The sequence below is a fragment of the Lemur catta genome, chromosome 11 (genome assembly GCF_020740605.2).
Source record: "Lemur catta isolate mLemCat1 chromosome 11, mLemCat1.pri, whole genome shotgun sequence".
Lineage (NCBI taxonomy): Eukaryota > Metazoa > Chordata > Mammalia > Primates > Lemuridae > Lemur > Lemur catta.
The window spans coordinates 75,075,723-75,100,800 of record NC_059138.1 but is presented as its reverse complement, the minus strand read 5'-3'; the positions used below and the strand labels follow the sequence as shown (position 1 = coordinate 75,100,800).

The 25,078-nt window shown below is 40.2% G+C and overlaps 1 protein-coding gene across 2 annotated transcripts in view; it reads left to right on the top strand.

The window, feature by feature from the left end:
• CPVL (carboxypeptidase vitellogenic like) overlaps positions 1-25,078 on the top strand; it is a 136,709-nt gene that overhangs the window by 58,816 nt on the left and 52,815 nt on the right. For both annotated transcript variants that reach the window (XM_045564212.1, XM_045564211.1), the window contains exons 8-11: positions 8,818-8,940; positions 9,356-9,487; positions 14,143-14,241; positions 15,790-15,963. In XM_045564212.1, the coding sequence (XP_045420168.1) occupies positions 8,818-8,940; positions 9,356-9,487; positions 14,143-14,241; positions 15,790-15,963 (528 nt within the window). The remainder of the gene's footprint in view (positions 1-8,817; positions 8,941-9,355; positions 9,488-14,142; positions 14,242-15,789; positions 15,964-25,078) is intronic.

Below are 25,078 nucleotides of genomic sequence, written 5' to 3'. Positions count from 1 at the left end.
GGAGCAGCTGCTCAGAGCTCTGACTTTACTGTAAGGGAGTCTGGAAATAATAGTACCTACTGCTTAGGGTTGTTTTGAGTGTTTAATTAGATAATCCTCCTCAAATATTTAGCATAGTGACTGGCTGTGGCGAGCACCCAACACATGATGAATGTTATTACCGTTCATGTTGAAAAGCTCCATTCATGTATTATGACTCTGAAGCACATGGTCCGATGTATGCAGACAGGAGCTGAAGTGTTAGGCCACGCTCTGCTCACTCCTTGCTGGGATGTGGCATTGTGTTCTCTCCTAGTGCCTATTATTTTGAAATCATTTTTAAAAGAAAGAGTTCGCTTTGTCTAAAAAACTAAACTTAGCAGTTGACAATAGAAGTTTGTTTGTTTTTGAGCAAAACGTGTCGGGGCCAACCCCAGGCTCCTTGCCCCGCCATGGGGCCCATAGTACTTACTGTGGGCCTGCCAGGGGCACCAGGGGACCGGGAGAACCTGCTTCCTCTCCTCTTCTTCTCGTCACTTCTGCGCAGAACACCAACTGGAATTAATTTTCTCTAAAAAGAGACAAATGTGTCTGTAAATCACCCTCCTTGTGGCATGAAAAAAATGTACTTCAAAAAGAGAAACAAGCTGTGTTTAATTCCCATAATTAACTTTCTTTACAAGTGTTGTCCTTTCTGAGCCAGTAACCGTTAGTGAGGTTGCCCTTGTTCTTGAGGCACAGACAGGTTTAGAATCCTCATGTGTACGTGGGCCCAGCTAGGAGTTAAAGCAAAACGACCCTCACTGGAAGGCAGGCAGGTGATGGGACCACAGGGACTGCCCGTTGTTCCCCGAGCCTGTGCCTTTATGTGCCACTCAGAGAAAGTGTCAGCGCTTATGGGCAGTGGTGGCCCTGGATGGCGAGTGCTTCCAAAATGGCAGGGCATGTGGTTAAAAACCCGGTATCTCTTCTCAATTAGCAGAAAACAGCAGACTCTATAAGCAGTGTTGAAACTATAGTTTGAGGGCCGAATATAGGCAAAACTTCGAAGCTATTTAAAGATTAATTAGGGAGCTTAATGGGATACTTTATCTTCATCTGCATGAGTGAGTGAAGGCCCTGTTGGGCGCTCGGTGTCTGATGACCTTCCCTGAGACCCTCATGGCCCACTGGGCTGAGGCGGTGGGCTCCCAGTATGCGAGGGCCATGTTTGTTTAGTTTGTTTCATCCGATACTAAGCACAGTGCTTAATGAATGTTATAGAGTAGCTTCGTGCAAGACTGTTGCTAGATGAAATTAAAATATTGATATGTTTCTCTCCATCATCTTTTCGTATCCCTTTCATTTCCCTTCTCTCCCTGCACTATGTCGCAGGCCCTGGGGATGCCGCTTTCCACGCCATTGTTTTCCAGCCCCACCCGAGGCCCAACCCCCACCCTCAGCCTCCTCCAGTTGGGTATATTTCGCTCAGGTTCTATTTCTCCATGCTTCCTCCACCCCTATCATGATTGTTCTGTTCCCCGATCCTGCCTTGTTATCAGCTCGTTGTCCGTTAGAAAGGATCTGATAAACCCTACCCGTGCTCCCCACATGTTTGTATTTGAATAGAGAACAGAGCCTACCTCACTGAAAGATATTTGTAATGAGGGAATTTCAAGCACTGACATGCAAGTAGGGAGGTGGCATTTAAGGTGTGGTGGGAGAGCTGTCCTAGCAGTGAGCCTGTGATCCTTACCATTCTATGTAGCCCTACACCATTACCCATTGGCCCAAGCTGTGATCGTTGAATTTGGTGGCTAGAAGGAAGCCTTCAAGACCATCTAGTTCATGTGTTGTATTTGCATATTTTGTCTGAGAATAGCAATGAGGCAGGCATTATGCTAAGCACTGTACTATGCATTACCTCCTTTAATCCTGACAGCCACCTTATGAAATAGGCACTATTATTATTATGCCCATTTTACAGGTGAGGTGACTGAGGCTTAAAGAGGTAAGGTGTGCCTTATCAAGTTCACCCAGCCAGAAAGTAGAGGAGCTAGACTGGGAACCTAAGTGGTCAGACTCCAGAGCCTGAAGATTGTCCTGAAGGAATTAGCTGAGGACTGTAACTGTGCTAGTGGAGATGCTCTCTGGAGCTGGGTGCTCTCTCCTTGAAATTAAACTGCCTCCAGAACCTGTCTCTTCCCGCAAACAGATCCACTCTCTGTAGAAAGGAGTTAAACATCCCCTTCCTTATTTCGTGCACAATCTCTAGGGTCATCAACCTTCTATAAACAGAAAAGAAGTTCCCTAGCTTCTTGGATGTCTCTGTCTTTCTGGCCAAGACTTAGGTTTAATCATAAAGACCTGGCTTTGATCATAAAGCTTTATAGAGTAAATGGAAGTTTCAAATGATATAAAGACTTGAAGTCCTTGGAATGCAATTATTTCTCAAGGCTTGGAACTTGCTGAATTTTATTAGATAACCTTCAAGCTGTTTTAACTCTCGAGCCTATGACAAATGTCTATTTTCAATTACATTCATCTGCATTTGCCAATATTTTCTTTAGAGTTGAAAATGGATTTGTGACTGTTTAATTGAATTTAATATTGCAAAATTCGAGGTTTAAGCTGCAGTCTGAAGAACGGGCATATGGAAATGTTTGCAAGTTGGGCCTCTGGCTTTTGGATAGCATATCCAAATCAAATCAATATGTATTTACTGATTCTTTAGTTGCGTGGAAAAGAATATAAGTAAATCAGAAGTCATTATAAGCTTTGTCTGAAGTGAACTACCATGCTGGAACAAGCAGCATGGAAACATAAATAGCACCTGATTAGATGAGATGTCTAGGTGGGGGCCGGAAATGCTAAGTTAAAGCTGTTATGCAGCTTCAACCTTCTGAATTCTATCTACAGTGAGCAAACAAAGACTCAGTTTTTTGACTTGGGTCAGCCCCCTGTGTGTTCAGGCTCTTTATTTAAAAGTCAAATTAACTGTAGTCTACAGTTTAAACAAAAAGGTTTATTCATCTCGTTGAGTCACCTGGCTTCAAGCTAGGTTTCTCCAAATTGGCACTGAGGTCAGAGTAAATGGGGGAAAGATGCATCTTATTCACCTATGCCTGTCACTGATGGATTGATTTTTTTTTTTTTAAGAAGCATCTTCTCAATACTAAATAAGAATTTATCATTTGGAAGGTAGCATGTACTTTTGCATAAATTTATGTGACTAAGGTTTGGCTACAGATCTATATGTGTATGCCTGCAGATTTTACAAGTTTCTTTTCAAGCTCATATTCAAGAGAAATAGATGCTTTGATAAAGTCATATTCGTGTTAGAAGCCTTTTTTTTTTAAAATTGCAGCAATGTGGTCTTGAAATTAGATGACGCATAGTCTAGAAATGTCTAGGAAGTTGTAGAGATTACCACAACACTGAAGTTCTAGCTTTCCTCGTTCATTAATTTTCTGAACTGACCATTTTAAAGCCACACTTCTTCTCTCTTCAGAGAAAATAATTGTACTGAGTGAAGTAAGTTTCTACCCCGAGGCTAGATGAAGTCAAGGTTGCCCTAGCCTAATCTTGTCCTTGTGGCTGCTACCTTGCATATTACTCCTATACATTTAGGGTTTTTGCCAGTTTTCATGGCTTACTTTGGGTTTTCAAGGTGTGTATAAAGTTTTCTTTGAGACATTGACGTTCTTTTGTCCCCTCTGGTCTGTCCCCATAAATGGGGATGGGGCAGCTCTACCATAGTCTGTGCCTGGGAAGAGCTGGAAAAGAAGGTCTTCATGTGACTCTTTCCAAAAGGGCAGCCAGCCTTGTTTCCTTCTGGGGACACAGGAGTTTGCACCAGCTCAGTAGTGAATTCATCAAAGAGGCATCATTCCTCCTCTGTGAGTGGGGGGAGTGAGGACAAAGCAGGAAAGAATGACCCCTAGGGTTCTCAACATACCATTGGCTGAAGCTGACAACTCTCCCTTTCCATCTACCGGGTAGAGGTTAGAAACTAAGGCCTATGGATAGTGAAACTTGGGGTCCAGGTTTGGGTGCATCTTATTTGAAAAGCCATCGCTCATTATCAATGAAAAAGTTCTGAATGTTTCACCATGGAGTGTATACCCAGAAGCAAAGCAGAGACTGAGTATAATTGCATCTATTTTTTTTTTTTGTTCTACTAAACTTCAGTAAGAAATGTGATCGACTGAGAGTAGCTTAAACAATAGTAACTGCTAACATATGTGAAATTTCTGCAAGAGGACATTGTTTCCATTATAATATTATTCTCTGACACTATTTTATTTTTCCTTCTGGAGGAGCTGATGGAAGCTTGATTTTAGATATGAAATCTTTTTTCCTCCCTTAAAAGTAACCAGGGGCAGGGTTACAGTAAGTAGACTGTGAATGTTGTTGAAACATGTAAGAAGGGAGAGATTCAGACAGAATACACCATTACAGGTTTCTTTAAGTCCAATTTCATTGTGCGTTTACACATCTGGATAATTAACCAAGCATTACATTCTCTCTGGACTATTTTTACAAGTACAATGTGCTCCTCACGTGATTTCCATTAGGCTGTTCCAAACATCATTTAAGAACTCAGAAAGATTACAGACCAAGATTCAAACCTACTACTCAGCTATGATGTTGAGACCTTTGGCTCTCCTGGGAGAAATAAAAGATTGAGAGCTGAATTCTGAGATCCTTCTGATGTAAGAGGAGAATTGGAAGTTTATTGCTTCTTTAAGCTCCGGCAAATATAAGCATGTACAAACACACCCTAATACCCCTGGTCCTTCTTGTTGGTGGTGAGCTCAAACTATGGTCACCATGGGAAAAATTAACCAAACAAGAGCAGTGCTGGAAACTGTAGCTTGAAACTCCTTTAAGTATCAGAAAGGAATACTCAGGGCAGACTAAAATCCTGATGTGTTGCTTGCTAACCTCATTTGAATTATTGTGTTAGATATGTATGTTTATCTGGCTGAGTTCCTCATTTGAGGGTCACTGCAGAATTCTAAAATTATGTTCAGCCAGTTTCTGGCGGCACATTTCCTCTTTGTTTTTACAATTGCTTTGATGTTGCTCTGAGCTTATGTGGCCAGGGTCTGATCTGACGTTAGGTTAGTGTTAATTGACAGGCTTCAGGGGCTTCACTGCCCAGCTGCTGCCCACATTGGTGAACACCATCGGGAGGTCAGAGGAGCCAGGAGACTGCAAATTCTGGTTGCCGTTGCTGTTGTCATCATTATGGACAGAACTCAGAGCAAAAAGAGCAAGAGTTCATAATATTACAGAATTACAATTAAAAGCCTAAGATACCATATAGTCCCTTTTTAATCCATGAGGCAATCACACCTAAGTTCTTCCCCCAAAATATGGGGTTCTATTATATTTAAAATATATGCAGGAAAAGGAAAACTAGGTAAAATAAAACATACTTGATTTAGTCTGATTGTCTTTAGACGTGCTTGTGGTGGTCAAAGAATTATTAAACTGATAAATAAATGATTCAAGAAGAATAAATGTCTGATCTTGAAAAAAAAGGGGGGGTATATGTCTCAACAAGGAGAGAGAAAATAATTGAAATTTTATCGTGTTTCAGTGTCTGTTTTCCATAAAATAATTCTATAATTGTCTACTGTGTGACAGCCTGAGTCATTCAGCCGATGAAATGATTAATGAAAAAGGCAATGAAGGATTTGTCACACTGACACAAAGCAAGGAAGGATGAGATAGTTATTAGAAAGTGAAAAAATGAGGTAAACATCATCACATTCAGCAGATGTGGACTGAATATTGAAGAATCTGGTTTTTGATATGATTATAGACCTACCCATCTCACTGTCTTGTTTTCGTAAGTGGTCAGCTTAGCAAGCATGGCGTGGATAAACGCAAGGTGTGGTCCCAGCTGGGGGAACCAGAGACCCACAGTGTACTCCAGGCTTATTGAACAGCACGTGATATGATAATGAGATAGGGGAGCCGTGGAGACAGCCAAGCCTGAGTAGAGTTTCAGCTAGGCACATGACCAAAATGCACAGACCCTTACTTTCATTGCTGTAAAATATTAATAAAGGAAAATAATGCTTACCTTAAATTGGCTGAAATTCAATTAGGTGGAATGACCTGATTCATAGTAGATGCCTAAAAATCGGGTGGGTATTCTTTCTTAATTCCCTGCCTGGATATATCCCAGATATACATGACGGTCAGTGGGGGAAGGTGCCATAAAAATGCTGATGTTTTAGCCAAAATTTGTCATCACTACCTATACAGCAATTGAAAGTACATGCCCTTCCATCTCAGAAAGAGTCAAGAGAGTTATTTTATTACCAGGTCTTACAACAAGACAACTTGAGTGATAATATCACTGGAAGATATACTTTTTAGCATTTGTACCAATTTCCAATAGATAAAAAATATTTAGTAGTAATGCCAGATGAGTCATTCATTTATTAAGTATGTTTTTATGGACCTACTTTGTGCTGGGTGATGTACAATACCGATTTTGGAAATAATAATCATGAAATGGTGAACTTTGCTCTATCGCATTTGAGTCACGGTTTCCAAACTGTAGTTTCAACAGCAACTGTGAACTTTATGAGGGCAAGTTTCGTACTTTATTCATTTTTGTGTCTCCGAAAGTATCTAGCACAATGCCTTTGACAGTGGAGTTGCCCAAGAAGCCATCATTGAATGAAGACTATATGATAATACATCTTTACCAGTGAAATGATTACTCAGGGAAATGTGCTTTTTTGTCATATTACAGAAATTTTGTTTGGTAAATGTCACTTATTGTCATTAACAAAAGAATCTAGCACAGGTATGCAACAAACCACATTTCAGACACATAAACACGTCTTTATATTATACAAGGAAGCTAAAATGTACTTACGAGTATGAAATGATAAATTGTTTGATTCAATACTTTGCCTAAATAATTGCTATTGCACAAGAGGGCTGCATCAATGAAGGGATCTTGTGTAAATTACATTGTTTTATCACAACTCAGGAATTTAGGTTTGGAGTTGGTCAGGTATAATTCTGGCTCTACCACTTAACCTCCCTAAGCCTCAATGTTCTCATCTTGAAATCGGCATAATGATATCACCAGCATGTGGTTGTAGATAAAGTGAGCATCCTCACTGGTTGCCAGCCTTTGAACTGCAGACCCTTGGAGATAGTGTGAAGGGTCTGTGGACTCACCGATACCCACGTAATGCTTCTAGTCTATTTTGAATGTATATGCCTTGGTCTTTTGAAATGCGGATTCATTCAATATTCATTCATTCGACAACTATTTCTTGATTCCTAAAAAATAAACATCACAAGACACAGTAGACTCAAATAAATGAAGCAGATGACTATCCCTGTGATCACGGATCTTATATTCTAGTATGGGTAGCATAATAACAGTACACAAGATAAGTAAGTAAAAGTTTGTTGGAGAGTGATCAGTATTAAGAGGAAAAATAAACGAAAGAAGGGAAATATAAAATATAAAAGAAGGGGTGTTAAAATTTTAGATAGGGTGGCCCGGGAAGGCATCCCTCAGAAGGCCTCACTTGAGGAAGTCAGGGAATTTGCCGTTTGGGTATCTGGGAGTAGAGCGTTCCAGGTGGAGGGGACAGCTAACGTGGAGGCCCTGGAGGCACACACCTGGTGTGTGCGAGCAACAGTACGGAACCCAGTGGGCTGGAGAGGAAGGAGCAAGAGGGTAGTCAGGGATGAGGTTAGCAAAGGGAGCAGGTCATTTACGGGAAGTCATTGAAGGGTTTGAGCAGAGGTGTGGCATAATCCTGATGTGTGTTTTAGCAGGACCACTGCCTTGAAAATAGACTGGATGGGGGTTAAGGCAAAAAAGAAGGGGACAGTGAGGAAGCTCTGCAGCAATCCAGGCTAGAGATGGTGTGATGGATGGGGATGTGAGAAGACACCAGACTCCGGACAGGTTTTGATAGAATAGGTAGAGGTGACAAGCTTGGCTGAAGGACTTTTGTGGGGTGCGAGAGAAAGATATATAAAGAATGGCACCAAGATTTTTGACCTGAACAGCCAGAAGAACAGAGTTAACATGAATTGAAAGGGAGGCTGCAGGAGGGCTTGGGGACTGGAAGCCTCATTTTGAACACACACACTTTAATATTAGACATCCAGGTGGGAATGTCAAGAAGGCAACTCTTTGATGGGAAAAATACAAAACTTTAAAAAATGTTACTGAATCAATAGTAGCGCTTTTTCAACATAGTCTAGAAGTAGAACTGTTATCATGTTTGTCAGCAGAAAAGTATCTACACAATATTTTGAACTTGAAAAAGGGCCTTGTGCTGAAAAGTTTGGAAATAAAGCTAAGTTCAAGTGAAAATTTTAGCAGCCAATAAATATCATTTTCCTCTTCCTTTTCTGCTTTCCTTTAATATATATTGATTTCAAAATTTGCATCATTATCAGATTTTGAAATCTTAATTTTGGTCTTGAGATTTTTTTTTTCCCTTATAAATCATTGAATGGAACTTTCTGGAAAGAAAAGCCCAATGGGTGGCAGAATTGTGTTCACTGGCCCCCATTACTTTATTTTGGAAGGAAATCAGAATGATCTCTTATTACATGCTCACTTGTTATTTTTTGTGCACCTAACCTGTGTGTATTGCCTGGTGCTCTTTGGGATGACAAAAGAGTTGAGAGGCAGAGCCCTTTGCTATTGTGAAATTTACAATGTGAGGTTAAGAAACTGGTGATATATCTCCTATGGAAATATTGCTGCTTCATTGTTATTTTAATTGGCGTAAGTACAAATAATTTTACTAGCATCAGTTTGTGAGTGGCCATTTCTCCATCTGCCCTTCTCAGTCTTACGCAGGGAAGTACGTGCCAGCCATTGCACACTACATCCACACCCTCAACCCCCTAACCCAGCTGAAGATCAACCTGAAAGGAATCGCTATTGGAGATGCATATTCGGATCCTGAATCAGTAGGTGTCTCCTTTTTTCTTTCTGCTTGGTCCGTTAAAGAGATTCAATCTCCTTTTGTCAGATGGAAGTTTCCTCTTACTTTAGAGGCCTCACTTGATAAAGGGAAATACCGAGTTGACTTTATGACTTAAATCTCCTAATTTTTACCCAGTGTTTCAACGTGTCAACTTACTGTGTCAGCCTACGTTGGCTGTCAGTGCAAGTATGTGTGTGTATGGTGTGTATGTGTATTGCATGTACATATGTGTTTGAGTGTTTTGTGGGGGATGTGTGTGTGTGTTTGTAATTATCCTACTTGACTGATTATGGCACAAGACTGACAATTACAAAGGGTTATTTCATTAGGCAAGTGGGCTTCCCTAACTCCTCTCTTTCTTACCCTGTGGGGTTTACGTGTGTCTCTTTTGTCCTCAGATTATAGGGGGCTATGCAACATTCCTGTACGAAATCGGCTTGTTGGATGAGAAGCAGAGAAAGTACTTCCAGAAGCAGTGCAATGAATGCATAGAACACATCAAGAAGCAGAACTGGATTCAGGCCTTTGAAGTGAGTTCTGGGGCCCTGTGTTGCCCTCGAGCAATTAGAACCATCTGAGGGGAGGAGGGGTCATAGCAGCACCAGGGTGCACAGGCATTTTTCTGTTAGAGCAGGTATATCTGTTATGCTGTCCAGGATGGGGGCTGGGGGAGCTGAGTGGGCTCATAATGAAGAAAAGAACTGTCTGTGTTTCTTTGGATTTACTTTGGCTATATTTTAAACCTGAGATCATCTTGGAGTGTTTATCTAACTGTGTCTTTCATTAACTGTTTTGATTTCTTTAAATGCTGTGGAGGCCCTAAAGGCATACCCCATCGTATGGAAATCAGAAGAAAGGCAACCCAGGAAGTAGAGGCATATGCTTCAACAAACGCTGTAAACCATTTAGAGGGCTATATCCACAAACAGGGTTTCAGCTGGAGAAGTGACCACAGGGTGTAACAAATGTCACATGTTCCAATGTGTCAGGAACAAAGATGATGAAGCGGAGTCATTTGAAACTCTTACAAAGAGCCATTGATATTTGTGAATATCATTACATTGCTCCCCTAAAATTAAACTTGAGAGTCACTAGTTATATTCTTCACCCTTTTGATTTGTTTTTCAGTTATTTAAAGCATAAGAATATACTAAATATTAGGGTACTGGAAGTTGGGGTTTTTGGTCAATTCAGACAAGGGCATGTGTAAGCAATCTTCCTTAGGGGCTTATTGCCACATTTACTATAGAGCCATCATGTTTGACACATTAGTAAATGAGGCAGGGACTGAATTTTGGGGACATTAATCTGTGTGTTATTAGCCATGTATACTATAACGCCTATTATATACTATAATACCTAACATCATTGTTATTAAAGCAGAAGCCTGGTACTAACAGTCATCAGTGCATCGCAGATCAGCTGGTTCAGATCAAAACAGGAGACACACAGACTTGGAGCTGATGGAATACAAAGTTATCCTCCATTTTACAAGTCAGGTGCCAGGACACTACCTGAAATCCCCCAAGGCAGGGACTGCCTTGTGAATTCTGACAGCAACAATCTGTGCAAATGGGCAGTGCTAGAGAAGTCCGGAGTTATCCTGCAGGACACTAATGGGCTGTCTCCTTTCGCTATGGAGAAATGTGGCTGTAAAGTGTTTATTCAGAATTTCTTGTGCGGTTGTAAATGCAGACGAAGAGGGGTCTTATCAGGGACATGTAGGATCATGCTTCAACTTGCAATGACAGTATTTTCAAGACTGGTTTTAGACTATCTGCTGTGGTAGTCAGATGGGGGAAAGGAGTGAAACTTTAGAATTTAGAATTAATACCAAATTGTATGTGGCATGAAACCAATTTGCAAATGAGACAGTTGATATGTTTTTAAGGAAGCACACAGGGCTTAAGCAATGTCAAGAGAGCATTTAAGAGGCCCAAGTGTATAAAGAAAGCAGAAAGATGACTTTGGTACATGATGCAGCAGCCTAAACACCTGTAGGATTAGAGAAACTGCTGAAAAGTTCAGGTATTTTGTGTAATCAGAGATAATGAGATGGCCCATGAGGTTAAATACAGCCTCTCCCAAACCAGATTCATCAGAAAACAAAAACAAAAATGGGCCAATCCCTTAAGGGCATGGAGTGTCTTTTTAATCGTTGGTCCAATATCTTGAGTGATGAATTAAAATATAAAGACCTTTGCTTTTTCAAGGGAAGTAAACAAAATGATACTTAGTGCAGTAAACAACTGGTGGTTGAAATGTGTTTCAATGACTGCAGTGGAAGAATCCAAGAAATCTTGAAACCCAAGAGAATAAAAATGTCAAAATCTCAAGCCTAAATGAATGATAAAGCCTGTTTGATGCTCCGATCCTTTAAAATGATTTAGTTAATCAAACAGTAATAAATCAGAGCTGGAGGGTACTTTAGAGATAGATCCATACACACACACTCACACAAACACACATACACACACACACACACACACACATTTCACTGGTAAGGTTATGAGGCCTAGAGAGGTGTAATAAATTGCCAAAGGACACAGAATGTATTTGGCAGGCCTAGGACTGAAATTGATCCCTCTGATTCCCACCCGCGTATTTCTCCTATGGTAATTTTCAGGCATTCTGTAAAAATCCTGGGACTAAATCTTAAAGATTCTGCAAGATGCGAAATGGCTGATCTCTGGTCCTGTATCGTCTCCCTCACCACGACGATGTTCTGGATCACAGAGTTCTCTTTGTGAAACAAGTTTTGACCAGAAACTGGGTTTCACATGTCTTGACCACCCACCTTATTTGTTTGACAGCAATTGATTTTTAACTGTTTTCTGAAAGCAAATCCATTCTTAAAGGTTGACTTTGTATTCCCACTGGTGTTGAAGATCATTTCTAACAATGAGCTGCAACAATGGTGTGTGCATTCAGGATGACTGCTGGCCAGTGGTGCCCCCTTGGGTGAACGAGTTAGAAAACAACACCTCGTCTGGGCGGCACAGTCCTGTGGGCTCAGGGCTAGACAGGCAGATGCCTTCCTGGTGTGAGGTTAAAGGTGGCCATTTCTCCAGATGCAGCCCTGAGCCGGGGTATCCAGCTTGGGAAGCAGAGCTCCGGCTGGGTCCAGGCATCCCCTGGAGTGCACAGTCTGCACAACCAGATGCGGGGCTGAGCGACGGTCGCGTTGCCAAAGTATACTTACAACCCCCCTCCCACGCTTTCTACAGTGATGACCCTTTTCGTTCTTGGCCCCTACCCCCAGGGCAATATTAACTTGGATAAGTTCCTTCATGTTTGAGAAAGAATATTAATCTAATAAAATAATGAGACTTTAGGTGACACCCCAAAGCACAGCCAGAAGGACGTGACAACTAGGAAACGCTGCAGTCTGACTGCTGGGGGCCAGCGTGTGTGTGGCTGCGTGTGCCGGCTCAGGAGTCACGGCCTGGCGATCGCCCCTCTCGCTCGCATCATCAGCGGTGACCTGTATGGGTCTCCTCTTCCCTCACCCGTAAAATTAAGATAATAATATCTCATAAGAAACCTAAATTTATACTTGATAGATCATTTTTTAAATATGCTGATTTCATTTCTTAGGATCCTTTCACAAGAACCCTTACAACTCCATACCATCATCAACAAACCCGTCTTCAATCTCTTCTGTGACTGTTCTCTTCATCTTCGTGCTTTACCCAAAACCTGGCTGTCCCCTGCTGATGCTGCAGCCCCTGTGGCCATCTCTCAGGGGGGCTGTTTTCTCTCTTACATTCTCTACACCAGCTGGTTCATAGGTAGACCAGGCGTCCTCCTTGCAGCTTCCAGATCATGCTCCCTGCCTCCTCCTAAAGTGTTCAGCTTTGAGTGTCACGTCCTCAGACAGTACCACCCAACATTTGTTATCGCGGCTGTCTACCAACCCCCAGGTTCTCCCACTCATTCTTTGACTAGTTAAGCTCCTGCCCCTCTGTCTCTGTCTCCAGTGTCCCACTCTGTCCACTGTCTCCATGCTTGTGACTGCAATATCTACACTGATGACCCCTTTAGGACTTGGTCCCTCAGTTCCTTGGCCTCCTCGTTTTCAATGATCTCGCTCTCCTCTTTATTTTAGCTGCTCATTCCCATTACCCCAAAAAGCCAGCAATGGATCCACCATCTCACATTCACATGTCTTTCTCCAGCCGCCACCTCCTGGTCCTTCCTGCTCCCAGTCTGCTGATGTACCAACTCTGACAGTCCTGCGACCCCACCGCCTTCCAATCCATTGATCCTCCTACCTCTTCACAATCTCTAACCCCCTCAAGTCTCCATTTCTCTAGTTACCCATCTCAACCCAGGTTAGTCATTCCATATATTCCCAACCCCTAAGCCCCTCTGCCACTTCCTCCCACTCTGTGGCTAAACCACAGCCCTGGCTGAGCCTGCCTCTCTGCCACGCCATGCCTGCCCTTGGGCAGCTGAACATGGCTGGAGGGAAGCACACAACCGTGCTGACTGTCCTCCCCGTCAGCTGATCACTGGGTTTTTTATGTCAGCAGCACACAGGTAACTTCCGCCAGTTCCAGACACCTGCATCCATGCCCATATCCTCCATCCTCTGTCCTTGTGTTCTGGGTGAGCAGTTCCTGATTCATGTTAAGGCACCCTTCCCACGAGGCTCACTCCCACTGCCCAGGCCTCTGCTCTTGGCCTCCAGGCCTCTGCCTGGAGTGGTTTCTCCCCAGATGCCTGCCTGGCTCGCTTCCTCCCTTCCAACACATCTTTACTCAAATGCTGCCTTCTAAGTGCCAGCCTCTGTGGGCTCCTCTCTGCGGTGTCCCATACGCACACGCACCATGACACTTCCTACCTCACCTCATCTCCTTAGTGTTCTCCTTATCATTCCCCAACATACTATAGAGTTCATCGCTCTCTAACATATGACATGTTTTACCTCAAAATGCTGCTTAATTGTTCCCCTCCAGAATATGAGCTCCATGAGGGAGGACTTTTGGTCTGTCATGTTCATTGCTGTTTCTCCAATGCCTGGGACAGTGTCTAGCACAGAGAAGATGTGCAATAAGTGGTTGTTGAATGAAACAATGAAGGAATGAAAAAGTTATAAAATAAAGGAAATGACAACTGCCTGTACATTTTTACCCACCCTGACATTTTCCTTCTCTCTTTTTGTCTCTCTCTCTCAACCTAGATACTGGATAAACTACTGGATGGTGACGTAACAAGTGACCCTTCCTACTTCCAGAACGTTACAGGATGTATTAATTACTATAACCTTCTGCAGTGCGTGGTAATGACAACATTTTAAAAACCATAATAACTTTTGCTTAAAACTTTTAGCAAAATCAAACTTCCTCTGTTTTGGCAAATATTATAGCTGACTTCATACTAGACCAATATGTCCAAACCTGTATTCCATTATTTGGTCTATAAAGCCACAGGATTTTCTTCACCAGTGTTGTATACATTATAATCTGACTACTGAGAGTGTGTGATATTTCAGATATCAATTCTGATTAACATAACTTCTGCCCAGTAGAGCTTGTTATACAGAGATTCTTTTGTGAAGGACACAGGCTGGGATTGGAGTTCAAGTCCAAGAGCTTCAAGTCTGTTTATGAGTCTCTTGAAAAGGCCCACATTCTTTGTTCTGTACTTAAGACAGCTTGGATAATCAGAATTTCCAAAGCCTTTATGAAAATATTTGCTTTGTCTTACTTTTAACTTAAGGTGTTTAGTGCATTTAGTATGGCCTCACTTCAAACCCTCTGGAATATTTTTCAAAGTATTCAAGTATTAATAGTTTCTTTCATAAAACTAGGCCAAAGGTGATATCTTCTATGTAGAAGATATCAATCAAATAAAAGAAAGAGAGCCAAAGTGGGGGTTTGGATTTATATAATCTTTGTCTAGTGCATATGACAATGCATCCTGTTTTTAAATTGCCTTATTTATGAACTAGTTTGTAAATAAAATATAAAGTTAATTTTGGTGGAATTTGCCAACCCTGTGGTTTTGGATTTAGATCCTACCAAGAGAAAAACATATGGTAGACAAGAGGGAAACAAGAATTGGGATTATATTTTTTTTCTTTGCAAAGTAATATATTCACAGTTCACAAAAATTGTTAATAAGGCACGAAAGTGTCCAACTGAAACCTTAACAGTTTTTTTTAATCCTTTTGTTACTAGAAGTTTTTTTTTTTTAAGCATTTATTTCTTGTTTCCTTTAGTACAATGATTAGTACAGAGACTTTAATGCACTTTATTTTGTTTTTTTAAATGAGGCTCATGGACAATTTTCTTTTGTCTTGTGTCCATAAAGTATTAACTGTTTTTACATTTGACATATATTCCCTCTTAAATTATAGTCAGCTGATTTTTTTTTTTTTTGGTGTGAAATTCTTAGCTTTTAATACCATGCCACCACCCTCGCCCCTTGCCATCCATCTGACCTTCTTTCCAAAGGGCCACTGACAAGGATGATTGGTTTTGATAATCTTACCTCTTTTGTTTTCTCTGTCTTTGCCTCTAGCTGAGTCACTAATTAGAGTCAAAGATTGCAAAAGATTAGTTTCTGAAAAGGAAAATCCTGTATTTGCAAATTGGGTATTTGCTCCAAGAGTGTCATATCATCCAGATGGGTCCTTAGTGAAAGGATCGCACTTATAGGACCTCAAAACCTCTGAGTTAAAATTTCAAGAGTGGGGACAAGTTAATAGTCATGTCACATTTAAGTTCATGGTGTTATTTGTTATGGGAAATTCACCGCTTTTTTCGGCATGCCATCCCTGCCACCCAATCATGTTCCCTGTCTTTCTCATGTACCCTTCTTCCAGGAACCTGAGGACCAAACTTACTATGCAATATTTTTGTCACTCCCAGAAGTGAGACAAGCCATCCATGTGGGAAACCGGACTTTTAACGATGGAGTAATAGTTGAAAAGTACTTGCGAGAAGATACAGTCAAGTCAGTTAAACCATGGTTAGCTGAAATCATGAATAATTATAAGGTAAGAGAATTACTTCAGTTGCTACCTATTTTAGGAACTTTTCAGATTACCCAGAGAGAGGTGACTTTCTTTTATTTGTAATTTGACTCCTATCTTTTTTTAAAACTTTTATATATGATATTTCACAAACATAAATAATAACCCCTTCTTTGTTTGATTTCTTTGAATTAATGTGGTTTTTTTTTGATTAAAAATGACATTCCCCTTGGCACATGCCACCTCTCGTCCTTTCTTGAGAAAATAAGCATAACAGGGCTAAAAAGATGACTGGCCTTGTGTAAGAGCCGGATCTCTCTTATTTATGCTTTATAATATGAATCCCAGTGACATCAGGGATAAGTGAAATCAACTGGTTATTCCAAAAATGCATTTTTCCTAATAACTGTAGTCATTCATTTTGCTCAACCACAGTTTTTTCAGTCTCTTTACCAAACACTCTGCTGGACCTTCAGGTCAAAACACAAAAAGAGATTAGCAGATTAGATTTATTATCCACAAAAAGAGATTAGCACTTGTCTCTTAAAGACAATGTTCCATAATATAACATTAAGGAATGGAAAGTGGGGTTTTTGTTTGTTTGTTTTTTGTGTTTTTAGTAGAGAGCAGGTAGGGAAGCTCCTATGTACATTATTTGTGCCCTCTGGAGATGTATTTTCTCACTCTATAAAGGTAACTGGAATATGATTCCTTATGTGAGGATAGGGTGAGATATGCAGTTTACCTAGTGATATAAACTCTTCTGATATTGGCTAATAGCCATAGACTATTCACTTGATTGACAAAACAGAATATATTGATTAGAAATGATTCTGCATTTTGATATTTAAACATCTCTGTCCCTGTTGCTCATGTATCCTAAACCTATCAGTATGAACTCCAGTGAAATCAGAATACAGTATTTTCTAAAATTTTCAACTCTGAATCAGTTGCCAGAAAAAGAAAAGAGTTTAGTGGTGCAGATAAACCGTGTTTCCATAAGGAAAGAGAATAAAATATGCAATCAATTTGAATGCAGCCTCCAAAGTGGCTTCCTCTACAACAGGCTGCATATTACTGATAGAGCTGGCATAGCCCTCAGGGCAGCGGTTGTCTTCGGCTTGTCTGTTAGTGATGGGGAACCTCAATGTATATGTAATGGAATCACAACAACCTAGGTCGGCTTAAAACTTTAGTGCCCTTAAAGTTGTATTTACGTAAGACTCAGTACCAGTTTGTCATAGAAAATCGCATGCTATTTCTATTCTTAGGAACCTAGAAGTCTTTTTCCAGTAGTAGATTCATTTTAGCCAATGTGGAGTATCTCTGATAGGCTGAGGAAGAGCTTCATGGCTTTCTGGGATTATGTGTTCATGCAGTTTACACAGAAACTACATGAAAACATAACCCTTTTCTTATAATGATATACAGGAGATATATACTCAAAAGTCATTTTTTTTTTCCAGTAATTTCGGATGTTTGGGTGGTAAATTGAAATATCCTATTGGCAGTTACCAAAATAACTAGAATGAGAAACAATCTGTTGGACTATTTGAATTCTTTGTGATAAAATGATTTCAAAATAATATGAGGATTTATAGGAGTCAGCTAGGTAGAAGAGTATGGAGGTTGTGGACATGTTCTCAAGTCAGACATTTGAGTTTCCCTGGCTGTGTCCTTTGAAGGGAGGATGCTTAAACTTTCTGTGCTTCAGCTTCCTTGCCTATAAAACCGGAGTAGAAATGGTACTTACGTGTGAGCTCTCACGAGGCTTAAATGAGATTATGTATGGAAAACACTTAGAACAGTGCCTGCTGGTTAGAAAATGCTTATAAATATAGGCTATTACCAAGAATGTTCAACAACTTTCAGTAAAAGTCTTTAAGGTCTTGCTACATACAAAAGTTATGTAAGAAAGCCTGGAAAACACAAAAATAAAAAAGACTGGACAGACTTCCAGTTTCCAGGCCAGCACAAGGAGCTTAGAAGTCACCGCTCCATCCTAACAGTAAAAAGCTGAATAAACTGGGGGAAAAAAATCAACAACTCTTTTTAGAGGTCACAGGGCAAAATGCTGCCCCTGCAAATCGGAGAGACAGACAGGTGAATAGAGACAACCACAACTTACCGGAGCAGAAACCCTTGAGTAGAAACCTTCACAGAAGCAAGTGCAGAGGTAGGAAAACCTGAACAGTAGTGGCAAATTACTGGAGGCTGCATGTGGACGTATCTGAGGGCTGAAAACTCCAGGGGGACCCAGTCACTGGGGCCTCCACACTTCTGTGGATTTTACCTCCAGGAGCTAGACCTGGTTCTCACGGTGACTACAGACACAAAATCTCTCCTGCTTCAGGACTTCTGTTCTCCTTGGCAGGGCTGCCCTCAGGGGAAACTGTTTGACCAGACCCTGCCTGCTGGGGTTTTATCAGAGCCTAACCAACCTGGGGGAGGGTAATGTCCCACTCCAACCCTCTCTGGCCATCCTATTCCACTGAGACGTAGTGCGGGACTACAGGATACTTCCCCTCCCCACACCTCACTATTGTACCACTAAGGGACTATTTTCTGCATTTCCTTTTATCTGGTACATCATGATCATCTTTTAACAAAAAATTGCAAGGCACACTAAGAGGCAAAAAATGTAGTCTGAAGCAGCATCACAACCAGAGTCAGATATGGCAGGAATGTTGGAATTACCAGACCAGGAATTTTTTTAAAAATAAATTTTATTGTGTGCATCTAAGGTATACAACATATGTTAAGAGATATATATGGTAAAATGGTTACTACAGTGATAAAATTAACATAGCTGTCATCTTACATAGTTACCAATCCCCAACCCCTTTGGCAAGAGCAGCTATAATCTACTCTGAGCAAAAATCCTGAATACAATATGCTATTAATAACTATAGTCCTTATGTTGTACATTACATCTTTAGACTTGTTCATTCTACATATCTGCTACTTTCTATCCTTTGACCTGCATGTCCCCATGTCCTTTCCCCAAACCCACCCCTGATAACCACTGTTTTATTCTCTCTCTGTGTGTAATTCACTCTCTTTTAGATTCCCCATGTAAGTGAGATCATGCAATATATTTTTGTGTGTGTCTGGCTTATCTAACTTAGCATAATGTCCTCCAGGCTAATCCAGGTTGTGACAAATGGCAGGATCTCCTCCTTTTTAAAGGCTGAATAGCATTCATTTATATACAGGCATGCCTTGGAGATATTACAGGTTTAGTTCAGACCATTGCAAATATAAAAATAAAGTGAGTCACATCATTTTTTGGTTTCCCAGTGCATATGAAAGTTATGTTTATACTATACTTTAGTCTTTTAAGTGTGCATTAACATCATGTCTAAAAAAAGTATATACCTTAGTTTAAAAAACTTTATTGCTAAAAAATGCTAATAGTCATCTGAACCCTCACAAAGTCATCATCTTTTTAGTGGTGGAGGGTCTTGCCCTGATGTTGATGACTGCGGACTGATCAGGGTGGTGGTTGCCGAAGGCTGCAGCTGCTGAGACGAGTCCCTAAAATAAGACGACAGTGAAGTTTGTGGCATCGATTGAATCTTCCTTTCTCAAAAGATTTCTCTGGGCCAAGAGCAGTGGCTCACTCCTGTAATCCCAGCACTTTGGGAGACTGAGACAGGAGGATCACTTGAGGCCAGGCGTTTGAGACCCAGCCTGGGCAACATAGCAAGACCTCAACTCCACAAAAAATTTTTAAAAATTAGCTGGAATAGCACCACTGCACTGCACTCCAGCCTGGGTGACAGAGCGATTCTCTGTCTCTTTAAAAAAAAAAAAATTTTTTTTTCTCTGTAGCATGCAATGCTGTTTGATAGCATTTTACCCAGAGTGGAACTTCTTTCAGAGTTGGAGTTAATTGTCTCAAACCCTAATGCTACTATATCAACTAGTTTATGTAATATTCTAAATACTTTGTTGTCATTTTAACAACATTCACGGCCTCTTCACCAGAATAGATTCCAGAAGTGATTCTTGAGAAATCACTTTCTTTGTGCCATAAGAAGCAATTCCTCATCCATTCAAGTTTTATCATGAGATTGTAGCAATTCAGTCACATCTTCAGGCTCCACTTCTAACTGTAGCTCTCATGCTGTTTCTAGCACATCTGCGATGACTTTGTCCTATGAGGAATAGAATCAACTTCCTCCAAATTCCTGCTAATGTTGATATTTTGACCTCCTCTCATGAATCATGAATGTTCTTTTTTTTTTTTCCCACCCTCACCCCCCGTGAATGTTCTTAATAGCATCTAGAATAGTGAATTCTTTCCAGAAGGTTTTCAATTGACTTTACTGAGACCTGTCAGAGAAACCACTATCTATGGCGGCTACAGCCTTATAAAATGTATTTTTTGAATAATAAGACTTGAAAGTCAAAATTACTCCTTGATCCATGGGCTGCAGAATGGATGTTGTGTTAGCAGGCATGAAAACAATGTTAATCTCCTCGTACATCTCCATCAGAACTCTTGGGTGACCAGGTGCATTGTCAAAAATTAGTGATATTCTGAAAGGAATTATTTTTTCTGAGCAGTATGTCTCCATAGTGGCCTTAAAATATTTAGTAACAATGCTGTGAACAGATGTGCTGTCATCCAGGCTTTGCAGTTCCATTTATAGAACACAGGCAGAGTAGATTTAGCATAATTCTTAAGGGCTCTAGGATTTTTCAGAATGGCAACTGAGCATGGCTTCAACTTAAAGTCACCAGCTGCATTAGCCTCTGACAAGAAAGTCAGCCTCCCCTTTGAAGCTTTGAAGCCAGGCATTGACTTCTCCTCTCTAGCTATGAAAGTCCTCTTCCATGAGGTATGGTATCTGCTTCCAATAGAAGGCAGTTTCATCTACATTGAAAATCTATTGTTTAGTTTAGCCACTTTCATCAATGATCTTAGCTAGATCCTCTGCATAACATGCTGCAGTTTCTCCATCAGCACTCGTTGCTTCACCTTGCATTTTTATGGTTTGGAGACAGTTTCTTTCCTTAAACCTCATGAACCAGCCTCTGCTAGATTCACAGTTTTCTTCTGTAGCTTCTTTGCCTCTCTCAGCTTTCATAGAATTGAAGAGAGTTAGGGCCTTCCTCTGGATTAGGCTTTGGCTTAAAGGAATGTTGTGGCTGGTTTGTACTTCTATCCAGACCACTCAAACTTTCTCCATATTAGTAATAAAGCTATTCAGCTTTCTTATCATTTGCGTGTTCACTGAAGTAGCACTTTTAATTTTCTTCAAGAACTTTTCCTTTGTGTTCACAACTTGGCTAACTGGAGCAAGAGGCCTAGCTTTCAGCCTGTCTTGGCTTTTGGCATGCCTTCTTCAGTAAGCTTAATCATTTCTAGCTTTTGATTTCAAGTGAGAGACTTTTCCTTTCACTTCAGCACTGAACACTTTGAGGCCATTGTAGGGTTACTAATTGGAATAATTTCAATGTTGTTGTATCTCAGGGATTAGGGAGGCCCAAGAAGACAGAGAGAAAGGGGGGGGGGGAACAGCTGGTTGGTGGAGCAGTCAGGCAGACATTTAATAACATTTATTGATTAAGTTTATTGTCTTTTATGGTCACAATCATGATGCTCCCAAACAATTACAATAATGACATCAAAGATCACTTATCACAGATCACCACAATAAATGTAAAAATAATGAAAAAGTTTGAAATATTCTGAGAATTACCAAAATGTGACACAGACTTGAAGTGAGCACATATTGTAGGAAAAATGGTGCCTGAAGACTTGCTTGATACAGGGTTGCCAGAAACCTTCAATTTGTAAGAAACATAATATCTGTGAAATGCAATTGAAGATGGTATATCTGCATGTTTAGAAATATAAATCTCTTTAAAACTCGAACACAATTCCAAGTCCTGAAAAATAACATTACTTATTGTAACAAAATCTGGTAAGGATTATCCCCTTCATTGATTACTCTTTAATGTGGTGGTTTATCTTCATTGAACATACTTCTTTGTGGGTTAAATGCAGTACACACCTAAGACCACATGCACAAACAAAATATTTATATGGTATCTACTGAGATGCACAATAAAGCAAAGTGCAACAAAATGAGGTATGCCTGTGTGTAAATTACAGTGTCTTTATCCATTCTTTCATCAGTCAACACCAAGGTTGTTTACATCTGTTGGCTATTGTGAATAATGTTGCAATGAACATGGGACTGATGATATCTTTACTAGGTAGGTGGTGACTTCGTTTTCTTTGGGTATGTACCCAGAAGAGGGATTGCTGGATTGTATGATAGTTTTATTTTTAATTTCTTTAGGAACCTCCATATTGTTTTCCATAACGGCTGCACTAACTTACATTCCTACTGACAGTGTACAAGGGGTGTCTTTTCTCCACACCCTCACCAACACTTGCTATCTCTTGTGTTTTTAATCATAGCTGTCCTAATGGATATGAGGTGAAATATCATAGTAGTTTTGATTTGCATTTCCCTGATGATTTGTGATATTGAGCATCTTTTCGTGTATCTCTTGACCATTTTTATGTCTTCTTTGGAGAAATGCCTGTTCAGGTCCTTTGCCCATTTTTTAATCGGGTTGTATATTTTCTTGCTATTGTGAGGTGTGAGAGTTCTTTATAAATTTTAGATATTAACCCCTTATCAGATATATAGTTTGCAAATATATTTTGCTAATTTGTAGGTTGCCTTTTTGTATTGTTGGTTGTTTCTTTTGCTGTGCAGAAGCTTTTTAGTTTGACGTAGTTCCATACAAAAGCAAAAATAGCTTTTGTAGCCCAAGATATTGGCTTGATATCTAAAAAATCATTACCATGGTAGTGGCAGTGGTGAGACACCTCTCAGGCTCCCAGTTGGACTTGCTAACATTAGTGGTGGCTGCAATGGGCTGTGCAGGCCAGTCCCCAGGCACCCATGTGGTACATGTGGTTGTGTGTCATCAGTGGTGTTGGTGACAGGCTGGGTGGGCTTGCTGTCAGGTCCCAAGGGGCGTGCACAGATGCCAGAGGTGGTTATGTCCAGGTCCCCAGTCAGCGCGCTCAGGCACTGCAGGGGACTGCCAGGTCAGGGGGCCTGATCTCAGGCCCCAGGTGGTGTGCAGGGGTCCAATGTCAAAAAGCTTTTCCTCTATGATCTCTTATGGGAATTTTATGGCTTCAGGTCTTATATTTAGGTCTTTTATCCATTTTGAGTTGATTTTTGTGCGAGGTATAAGATAAGGCTCCAATTTCATTCTTTGCATGAAATCCAGTTTTCCCAGCACCATTTATTGAAGAGACTATGTTTTCCCCTTTGTGTCCTCTTGGTGCTTTTGTGGAAAATTAGTTGACTGTATATATTTGGATTGATTTCTGGACTCTATTCTGTTCCACTGGTCTATGTGTCTTTCATGCCAGTACCATACTGTTTTGACTACTATAGCTTTGTAATGTGATTTTATTTTTTTAATTTTATTATTATTTTTGTTTGAGACAGAGTCTCTGTCATCTAGGTGAGAGTGCCATGGCATCAGTCTAGCTCACAGCAAGCTCAAACTCCTGGGCTCAAAAGATCCTCCTGCCTCAGCCTCCCAAGTAGCTGGGACTACAGGCATGCTCCACCACATCATGCTAATTTTTACTATTTTTAGTAGAGACGGGGTCTCACTCTTGCTCAGGCTGGTCTCGAACTCCTGACCTCAAGCTATCCTCCTGCCTTGGCCTCCCAGAATGCTAGGATTACAGCTGTGAGCCACTGCACCCGGCCTGTAATGTGATTTTAAATAAGGAAATGTGCTTTGTTTTTCTTTCTCAGAGTTGCTTTGGCTATTTGGGGCCTTTTGTGATTTCATGAGAATTTTAGGATTATTTTTCTGTTTCTGTAAAGAATGCCATTGGGATTTTGATAGGAATTGCATTGAATCTACTATATATTGCTCTGGGGATTATGGACATTTTAACAGTATTAATTCCTCTGATCCATGAGCTTGAAATATCTTTCCATTTATTTGTGTCCTCTTTATTTTTTTTAAAATTTGTGTCTTCTTCAATTTTGTGTCCTCATCAATGTTTTATAGTTCTCAGTGTACAGGTCTTTCATCTCCTTATATAAATTTATTCCTAAGCATTTTATTTTTTTTGATGCCATTGTAAATGAGATTTAAAAAACTGATTGCTTTTTTGGCAAGTTTGTTATTTGCATATAGAAATTCCACAGATTTTTGTACGTTGATTTTGTATCCTGCAACTAGCAGGTTTTTGGTGGAGTCTTGGGTTTTTTAATATAAAGGATCATATCATCTGCAAACAGAGATAATTTTATTTCTTCCTTTTCAGTTTGTATACCCTTTATTTCTGTTTCTTGCCTGATTGATGTCGATAGTACTTCCAGTACTATGTCGAATAGAAATGGTGAGAGTGGGCATCTTTGCCTTGTACCAGAACTTAGAAGAAAGGCTTTCAGTTTCTCCCAATTGATTATGATGTTGTCTGTGAGTTTTCATAAATGGCCTTTATTTTGTGGAGGAGCTTTCCTTCTATACCTAACTGTTGAGAGATTTTATCAAGAAAGAATGTTGAACTCAAATACTTTTCTGCATCAATTGAGATGACAGTGTGGTTTTTATCTTTCGGTATGTTAACGTGATATATCACATTGACCAATTTGCACATGTTAAGCCAGCCTTGCATGTCAGAAATAAATCCCACTTGATCATGATATATAATCTTTTTGATATGTTGTTGAATTCTGTTTGCTAATACTTTATTGAGAATTTTTGCATCAATGTTCATCAGAGATACGGTCCTGCAATGTGCTTTTCTTGTGGTGTCTTTGTCTGGCTTAGATATTAAGGTACTGCTGCTCCAGCTCAGGAATTTTTAAATAACTATGATTAATATTCTGAGGGCTTTAATGGAAAAAATAGATAACATGCAAGTACATATGGATAATGTAAGCAGATTTATGGAAATTCTAGGAATCAAAAGAAAATGTTAGAGATCAAAAACAGAAGAATGCCTTTGATGGGCTCTTTAGTAAACTGGACACAACTGAGCTAGCTTGAGGATATGACAATAGGAACTTCCAAAACTGAAAAGCAAAGAGAACAAAGACTGAACTAAACAGAACAAAATATCCATGAA